The 10,000-nt window shown below is 40.2% G+C and overlaps 1 protein-coding gene across 9 annotated transcripts in view; it reads right to left on the bottom strand.

Moving 5' to 3' along the window:
• Positions 1–10,000, bottom strand: part of DPF1 (double PHD fingers 1) — a 1,255,311-nt gene that overhangs the window by 1,128,662 nt on the left and 116,649 nt on the right. For 6 of the 9 annotated variants that reach the window (XM_044079637.1, XM_044080109.1, XM_044079708.1 and 3 more), the window contains exon 3: positions 3,028–3,135. The exons of 1 other annotated variant lie outside the window; for it this stretch is intronic. In XM_044079637.1, the coding sequence (XP_043935572.1) occupies positions 3,028–3,135 (108 nt within the window). The remainder of the gene's footprint in view (positions 1–3,027; positions 3,136–10,000) is intronic. 2 more of the 9 variants (XM_044079866.1, XM_044080227.1) reach the window with 1 other exon arrangement.

The raw sequence follows: 10,000 nt of genomic DNA, 5'->3' as shown, positions 1-10,000 counted from the left end.
CAATCAACCAGGAATAACTATCTCCCTTCTCGACAGATGGTCAAAGTGGGAATCAATCAACCAGGAATAACTATCTCTCTTCTCGACAGATGGTCAAAGTGGGAATCAATCAACCAGGAATAACTATCTCCCTTCTCGACAGATGGTCAAAGTGGGAATCAATCAATCAGGAATAACTATCTCCCTTCTCGACAGATGGGTCAAAGTGGGAATCAATCAACCAGGAATAACTATCTCCCTTCTCAACAGATGGGTCAAAGTGGGAATCAATCAACCAGGAATAACTATCTACCATCTCGACAGATGGTCAAAGTGGGAATCAATCAACCAGGAATAACTATCTCCCTTCTCGACAGATGGGTCAAAGTGGGAATCAACCAGGAATAACTATCTCCCTTCTCGACAGATGGGTCAAAGTGGGAATCAATCAACCAGGAATAACTATCTCCCTTCTCGACAGATGGTCAAAGTGGGAATCAATCAACCAGGAATAACTATCTCCCTTCTCAACAGATGGGTCAAAGTGGGAATCAACCAGGAATAACTATCTCCCTTCTCGACAGATGGGTCAAAGTGGGAATCAACCAGGAATAACTATCTCCCTTCTCGACAGATGGGTCAAAGTGGGAATTAATCAACCAGGAATAACTATCTCCCTTCTCGACAGATGGTCAAAGTGGGAATCAATCAACCAGGAATAACTATCTCCCTTCTCGACAGATGGTCAAAGTGGGAATCAATCAACCAGGAATAACCATCTCCCTTCTCAATGGATGGTCAAAGTGGGAATCAATCAACCAGGAATAACTATCTCCCTTCTCGACAGGTGGTCAAAGTGGGAATCAATCAACCAGGAATAACTATCTCCCTTCTCGACAGATGGTCAAAGTGGGAATCAATCAACCAGGAATAACTATCTCCCTTCTCGACAGATGGTCAAAGTGGGAATCAATCAACCAGGAATAACTATCTCCCTTCTCGACAGATGGTCAAAGTGGGAATCAATCAACCAGGAATAACTATCTCTCTTCTCGACAGATGGTCAAAGTGGGAATCAATCAACCAGGAATAACTATCTCCCTTCTCGACAGATGGTCAAAGTGGGAATCAATCAACCAGGAATAACTATCTCCCTTCTCGACAGATGGGTCAAAGTGGGAATCAATCAACCAGGAATAACTATCTCCCTTCTCGACAGATGGGTCAAAGTGGGAATCAATCAACCAGGAATAACTATCTACCATCTCGACAGATGGTCAAAGTGGGAATCAATCAACCAGGAATAACTATCTCCCTTCTCGACAGATGGGTCAAAGTGGGAATCAACCAGGAATAACTATCTCCCTTCTCGACAGATGGGTCAAAGTGGGAATCAATCAACCAGGAATAACTATCTCCCTTCTCGACAGATGGTCAAAGTGGGAATCAATCAACCAGGAATAACTATCTCCCTTCTCAACAGATGGGTCAAAGTGGGAATCAACCAGGAATAACTATCTCCCTTCTCGACAGATGGGTCAAAGTGGGAATCAACCAGGAATAACTATCTCCCTTCTCGACAGATGGGTCAAAGTGGGAATTAATCAACCAGGAATAACTATCTCCCTTCTCGACAGATGGTCAAAGTGGGAATCAATCAACCAGGAATAACTATCTCCCTTCTCGACAGATGGTCAAAGTGGGAATCAATCAACCAGGAATAACCATCTCCCTTCTCGACAGATGGTCAAAGTGGGAATCAATCAACCAGGAATAACTATCTCCCTTCTCGACAGGTGGTCAAAGTGGGAATCAATCAACCAGGAATAACTATCTCCCTTCTCGACAGATGGTCAAAGTGGGAATCAATCAACCAGGAATAACTATCTCCCTTCTCGACAGGTGGTCAAAGTGGGAATCAATCAACCAGGAATAACCATCTCCCTTCTCGACAGATGGTCAAAGTGGGAATCAATCAACCAGGAATAACTATTTCCCTTCTCGACAGATGGTCAAAGTGGGAATCAATCAACCAGGAATAACTATCTCCCTTCTCGACAGATGGTCAAAGTGGCATAAGAAGCTCATTCTCACCCTCCCTTGTCTGGCTTATTAAACAGCCAATAGCTATTCAAACTAGGGTAATCTGGGCCATAAGTCTTCACATCTCGATTCCACAGAGCATGTATTTAATATGCTAAAGGCCCCACACACCATGAAGGAGGTCTGCACCCCATTATTTAATATATAAAACTCTGAGATCCGTGTAAGTTAAAAAAAAATGAAATGTACATTCTGCAGTCAACTTCCTCTGTGAGTGTTTTTGTTCAAATATTAAGCAGCTTCTCTTACGGACAGGTTGGAAATTTGTTCTGTAAAAACCTTAACACTCACTACTTTTGGACTGCTGACCATTCAGTCTTCTGGTCAACAGTGCACAATCTGAGAAACCAAGCTGTCACAAATTTAGTCTTGAGGCATCATGCATGTATCTTATCATATAATGTTGCACATCCATTCTCTATTTCTACCTCTTGCACAGCTTTTATCTGAATAGTGGATGTACTGGTGTGCATGTCTCTGACGCACTTAAAAACATTAGTGCCACACTGCATATGACAACCTGTTACTTTTACATACTGACAAACGCGTCACTCTTTCATACTGTGTGACGAGTTCCAAAATGTTTGTTTGGTGCAATTTATGGTACTCAAGTCATATCCAGTGAGTAGGTCATACGTACATCCTGCCCCAGAGTGCTGTATCCCTAGTAATAATCCTTATGCCATATTAAATTGCCCTTAACCATCCCCAAAGTGCCACAGACATATTAATATTTTCAAAGAATTAAAGGTACGTGCTCATTGTTATGCTTGTATGAATAGGGCTACGAGTCATGTTGCTAAATTCTGTAAAACAAAAATAGATTATTATTCTGATTTTTATTGGGTTCACAGCATCAAAGCCCAACCCTTGCTTGGTGAACACAGATTTACATGACAACTGCTACAGTCTGCTTCCCCTCCAGCCCAGCAAATGGGTTCTTACCCAGCTTGAACTCACAAGGCCTGAGACGTGGGTCTTCCAGAATGTTCAGTCTTCTCTTCTTGCGCCAGCATCGTGCAGGGTATGTATAGATCTGACCCGGTGACAATCCTGGATTGAAACAGCAAAAATATATTCTGTTCGATACCAAGATGACCAACAATCTGACAAGCATATGTAAAGAGAAACTGATTCCCATCATTATCTTTTATAGACACATACATATATGCAGACAGCTAAGCTCTACCAAAATTGTCAGTGAACTTTTTTTCAGAGTTTATCCTGTAATACAAACCAAGGATTGTTTTCTTCTCAGATACCCTTCCTCTCTCTGCAATACTTTGCATATCCCCATGGATTTCTCAATTTCTCCTTTGTTTTTGCTGCTCTTGTTCCTGCTGTGAGGTAGATGAAAGAATCTTCTCTCTCTCTAGAAAAAAAAAATTCTTCACCCACTTCAATTTATCTGCTATTCTAAGCATCTTAGTTTTTTATCTGCTATTCTAAGTGTCTTAGTTTTGGTTTTAGCACTTGTGCTTCAGGCCAGTTATTTTACATTTTAGAAGGTTTTTGTGGTCTACACTCGTGGACAAACCCTTATCAAAACCCTTCTCCATAAGTCCGCCACATATTCAGAACACTATGTCTGGATGATTCTCATCAGTTTTTCCAGCCAGCCTGGTCAACATGGGCATACTGAGACAGTGTAGCAACTGCCTTATGTTCTCTGACAGCCCTTTTCTCCTAGCACATAATTCTTCTACTTGAGAGAAATGCATCTCCATCAGTAACCTGGAATCCATGCTCTCTTGCACCACAGTCAGAACTCCTGACAAATCGGAGATGGCCAACACACACACCACACCACTCACATCACATAGTCAAGCACAACACACACACACACACACACACACACACACACACACACACACACACACACACACACACACACACTTATGCAGAGGTCCTCAATAAAAACATACCTAAACAACAAAGACCTCCAAAATACACTCACAAACATTCTATACACAATACCAAACACATCACACACAGCACACCAGTGTCTCACACACACAGCCCACAAGGCATAACAATAAACCAACACAGCCCATAAGGCATAACAATAAACCAAACATACTAGTTATTGGCGACTCAGTTGTGAGGCACACAGATGTCCCCCTCACCAAGCTCGGCAAGTAAAAGGTCATGGTCAGTTGTCCATCAGGTGCCAGAATCCGCCACATTACACACACACTTGTCTCTCCACAAGTACAACTCTTGTCATTACCCGTGTTGGTGTGAATGACTTGAGAGGTTCCTCCCTGGACTATATGAAGAGAGACATGATTGAGCTGTCAGAGTATGTGTCCCAAGCAAGTGTAACCCTAGCCCTAAGCAGCATCTTGCCTTCACCAAGAATGATGCCACAATACCAACAAAAAATAATTGACTTCAACAATTGGCTTAGTTTCTGCTGTCCTTCCACAGGGATCCAGTATATGTGTGCCTGGGATGACATGGTTGTCAGACCTCGATGCTTTGCCAGAAATGGCCTCCACCTATCAGCCCTAGGATTCCAGATCTTGGCCAAGGCTCTTGCCTCCTCCATTGTGCCTTTTTTAGGCTATATCTTAAAGACAAATCTTCCAACATAAAACATCTGTCAAAAAGCAAATCGAAGGTCATGCTGCTTAAATGCTAGGAGCATTAACCTGAAAATGCATTCACTCGAGGCTCTCCTTGCACTGAAATATGCCAATGTCTGTGCTGTCATGGAAACTTGGTTCAGGGCTGCAGACAGAACCCCTGCCCTACCAGGTTATACCTCATTGCACACATTCTGACCCCAAAATGAGGTCAGGAAGACTAAGGGTGGTGGAGTCTCTATCTTCATTAAGAACAAGCACACCTCTAGACTGGTTTGCCAGCATGATGCACTGGAACTACTCCAGGTGCAACTAACAGTTGGCAAGACACCCATCCAAGTAATAGCCAGCTATAGACCCCCCCCCCTTCTTGACTCAGGGCACTCACTCCTCCTACCTGGACCTACTTGACTCCATCAAGGTACCCCCTAACACCCTGAGCCTTGGTGACAACTACCCCACCATAGACTGGGTGAACTATTCCTGCACTTGTGCAATCACTCAATGATTCCTTGACTTCATTGATTCTAATGCACTAGACCAGCTTGTCTCATCCCCCAGGGGGAGATAACATTCTGGACTTGGTTCTCACCAACATAGGTGACTACTGCAACACTCCCATAATATGTTCTTCCCTGGTGAGATCAGATCATCGGTTGTTCTGAATCGAAGTTTCTATCCCACACTACCATGCTCCCCAGCCGTAACCAGGCTGAAAAACTTTTCAAAAGCTGACTACAACCTCCTAAGGGAGGGTATCAGTAGTTTCACACCACTGCCCCTCTCAGAGGATGCAGACAACTATGCTGAACAATACGCCAATGCAGTATACAAGCACCTGTACAACTGCATGGACTCAGCCATACCCAACAGAACTAAAACCTGCTCCTCAAGGACACATAAACCTGTCTGGTGGACATCCTCTGTCAACAGGCTTTACAACAAAAGGAAGAAACTCTTGTCCAAGCGTAAAAAGGAACAAATTTCAAACTGGAAAAACTCCCTTCTCAGCCTCAACAAGCAAATTAGATCACTAGTGAAAACCTCCAAAGCCAATTATGAATCAAAACTAGCCTCCGCAACAAAGGGAAAACACAAAGCCTTCTTCAGTTATGTCAGGAATCTCCATGGCAAAGGCAGGTTGTTCCAAATTAGTCCTTAACGGTACCACTTACACCGATTCTGTTGACTTAGCCAACCTGCTAGCAGATAGTTTCAGCACAAACTTCACTCCTCTGTCCCCCCCCCAAAGGCCCTTTGCGACATCCCCGATACTTGTCCTACACCTCACATCTCCATAGATCAAGTGTTACAGGCCCTATCCAAGGCAAAGAATACAGCTTCCATGGGACCTGATATTATCCCAGGTTGTATTCCGCACCATCTCCAGGAAGAACTAGCTTCACCACTGAGCACCCTATTCAACCACAGCCTAAGTACAGGCTTCATTCCAGCAGAGTGGAGAACTGCCATTGTCATCCTCTTGCACAAAGGTGGTGCCACTACTGACCCTGGAAACTATCACCCAATTAGCTTAACACGTCTGATCTGTAAAGCCAAGGAGCATATTATCATGGATCTCATAAACAAGGACATAGGCAATCGCCAACTACTTGACCCCACCCACTTCAGATTCATCAAGGGTAGATCTTGTCTGTTGAACCTGCGTGACTTCTTTGAGACTGTCACCAAGGCAACTAAAAACATGCTAAAATCACGAACCTTGGAAAACCAGACCTTAATAACTATTAAAAGATAAGCGTTTTCATTCCACAAAGTTAGAACTTCAAACAATTAATTTTTACACCCCACTTCATTAAATACATTAATACAATCATGTGACCCTATTAAACTCTTAAAACATTGTCTTAAAATACTTCAAGCTACACAGCCTGCCCATTACCCAACATTTCTCATATTACATTCAACAATTCAAAAACAACCCACGAACAACATATACATATTTTAACTAAACAACATAAAAGTAACCTTATATAAAATTCTAAATTTATCTTTTTAATGCCCTCAATTTCAATAAGGGGGCAATAAATATACAATCATTCAACACTAGTCATCTATAAGAATTGAAATAAACCTGCCAAAACAATTCCCATTTTTCCAATATTAATTCCCACAGGCCTCCTCTTGGATTGCGTTACAACTTTTCAACCACCATAAATCAAAATGTATGGTTCCTGATGCTATTATAGGTCTATACAATGCATTAGTAGTCCTACTTTTTCTAATATCATATACAGTATGTGTTCATATATTCTCTCCCGAAATTTTCATTCAGTTTTTCCTATATAAAAACAGTCACAAGACTGTCATAAAACAATATATACCAGACCACTGCTTTTACAATTATATCTACCTTTCAGGAGAAAGGTATTACCCTGTACTTCAAACCTATCCCCCTCCAATATAAATCCACAACTAGTACATCTACCACATTTAACTAATCCAGGTGACTTCCTATGGATCATTGTTTGTGTGAATAAATCTTTCAAATTCATACCCCTCTTATAAACAATTAATGGTTTACTCGAAATTTTACCTTTTACATTCGAGTCCTCTCTCAACACCTTCCAATTCTTGCTAATTATATATCCAATAGCTGGGCTATCCACATTGAAGATCATAATAAAAGCCTGTGACATCAAGGCCTGCTTCCCATCCTCATTATCAGATTCAAAATCTTGCCCAACTATACTTGCTACAGTCTGCTTTTCAGTTAAAATAGGTACCAATTGGCCCATTTCACGTTTAATACATACCTCCGATACCAATTCATCAATCAAGGCCCCCGGACAGCCCCTTCCAAAAACATACGTTTTAGTAATTCACATTCAGAAAAAAAGTCCTCCTCCCTAGTACACATGTGGGCAGCCCTAACTAATTTTCCCTTAACCATTGCTCATCTTTGAACGGATGTGCACTACTAAATTGCAGGAATGAGTTTGAGTAGGTGGGCTTCCTATATACTGTAGCCACATAACAAGACTTACTTATATCTTTACCTAAGAAAACAACCAAATAGGCAATACTGTCATTCCCAACCACATGTGAAAATTTCAAAAAAGGGGTAGTTCCATTTATATACTCTTGCCTCCCTGCCTATCTCTAGTGTAGGGTTGTGCGTTTGGTAGTTTGGGGCAGTTGTGTGTGTGTTTCTGTGTGTTTTGCAGTTACGTGGTTTTCCGTGCTGTGGTCTTTCGTTCTAAAGAAGTAGACCCATATAATATATATATATATATATATATATATATATTTATATATATATATTTATAAATGGTGGTGCCCTGTGTGGCAGCGGCTGCTTCTGATCCCTACAGAAAAGTGCATTATTTGTCTTGTTTTTCATCAGAAATAGCAGGCACTAGGCAAAACAGAAAGAAAATTTAAAACCACGATCTACGAACACACTTATAAGATGAAAAAAGGTGATGAGAAAAATGCACTCAGTAAACATATTATAGCAAACAGCAAGGACCATAGTTTTAAATTTGCTATATAAGATCAGGTTGATAGTACTGTAGGTAGTGGAAACTGGAAGGCTAAATTGGGATCCCTGGAGAGTAGATGGCAGATATGTTTGGACGCTACCACTTACCCAGGTCTTAATGAATATATTTAGTTTAAAACCCTTTCTTGTTCTTGGATGTTCCTAAATAATGTTTGAACAGTATTTGGTTGTTGTTTTGTTCTTACAATTATGTCATACATTAGCCAAGTTATAGTGTTTACAGGGAGCTACTAGATATTTATATATGCTGTTTTTTCCTGTACACACATGCACATATATTTATAGAAGTTTTGTATTCAGTGTTTACATCCTTTACATCTTTTATACTTTTCATGTCCTTATGTGCTTTATAATATATATATTATAGTGATTGTAGCACATTTATGTTACATCCATTTTGTTTAGTATAGTAATATTCATTTTATATGGAGATACGGTGAAGTTGTGATGTTTCTACAATTTTTATAGGTAGCATGTTATGTCTACAATATATATATATTACATATATATTTTTAACAGTATTTTAAATTTATTATTAAATTTATTATTAAATTTATTACAAAGAGTATTTTAGGAACATTTTTAAACATTTTTAACTTTTTGAAAATAAGCAATCTTCACAAGGTGACTTAACAAGTGAATATGTATATTAATGAATTATTCAATTTAAGTTAAATATGGCGCCAAAAGTTTGGCTATTTAAACTTGAGGTGTTGACAACTATTTGGTTCTGAAGAAATCTGTTATCGACAGATGAAAGCGCTTAACCTCTACTGTTAGATGTACTTTTCGTAATTTGTTGGATGTGTTTTATGGAATAAATCGTGATTTATCATCAGTTGGTGGAGCTTCATCCTTATTAAGTTTTCTTACACCTCCGTTTTGCCCGAGTCATCTGGCACTGGGATCGGACACTTGGTACAGTTGTTGTGTTTTACTTTTCAGTTCTGTTTTTCATCAGAAATAACAAAAAAAAAACAGATTTAAGGGCAAGAAATGAAGTTATGATTAACTACAATGCTGAGAATCTTCTGGAAATTGTATCTCGGTGTGCTGCATTCTTGATGAACTGCTAGCAGAGAGGCCTGTAAACGCAAACACACTCCAGGAACTCCTGCAACTTGGAATCTTACTGGAACATGGTAAAAACTGCAGAAACCTGTCAAACTTGTCTAACCAGTTGACAATCAGACATGGGAAGCATATTATAAGGAAAATATGTGAAAGATCAAAAAAGAAAGGCTCTAGAGCAGGAATTAAGACCAAACTGAAAAGAAATCTACACAGGCTGGCACTTCCTTCCATGCTGCTGGTAAAGGTACGCTCACTGAAGAGAAAGATGGACTATGTAAGGATGGATCTTTCCAGACAATCTAAGGTGAGAAATAGTTGTTTACTTGTGTTCACCGAAACTTGGCTGAACTCCACTATAAATGATAGTACAATATATTTGGAGGGGATGTCATTATTTTGTGCTGACAGAAATCAGTCTCTCTGTGGTAAATCTCATGGAGGGGGTGTTTGTGTGTATAACAACAATGGTGTACAAACTGTGAAATAATAACCTCTCACTGCTCAGAGAACATTGAGATCATGTCACTAAAATGCAGGCCCTTCTATTTGCCTAGGGAATTCAATGGAGTGAGCATAACACCTGTTTACATCCCCCTAGTGCTAATATCAACATGGCATTGAATATTCTGTATCTGTCAATAGATGACCTCCAGAATAAGACCCTTGAATGTGTTTATATAATTGCAGGCGATTTCAATCAAGCTGACTTGAAATCTGTATTACCCCATTA

The sequence above is a fragment of the Protopterus annectens genome, chromosome 1.part0 (genome assembly GCF_019279795.1).
Source record: "Protopterus annectens isolate FY-2018-M chromosome 1.part0, PAN1.0, whole genome shotgun sequence".
NCBI classification, from domain to species: Eukaryota; Metazoa; Chordata; order Ceratodontiformes; family Protopteridae; genus Protopterus; species Protopterus annectens.
This window is presented reverse-complemented; position numbering and strand designations above follow the sequence as displayed.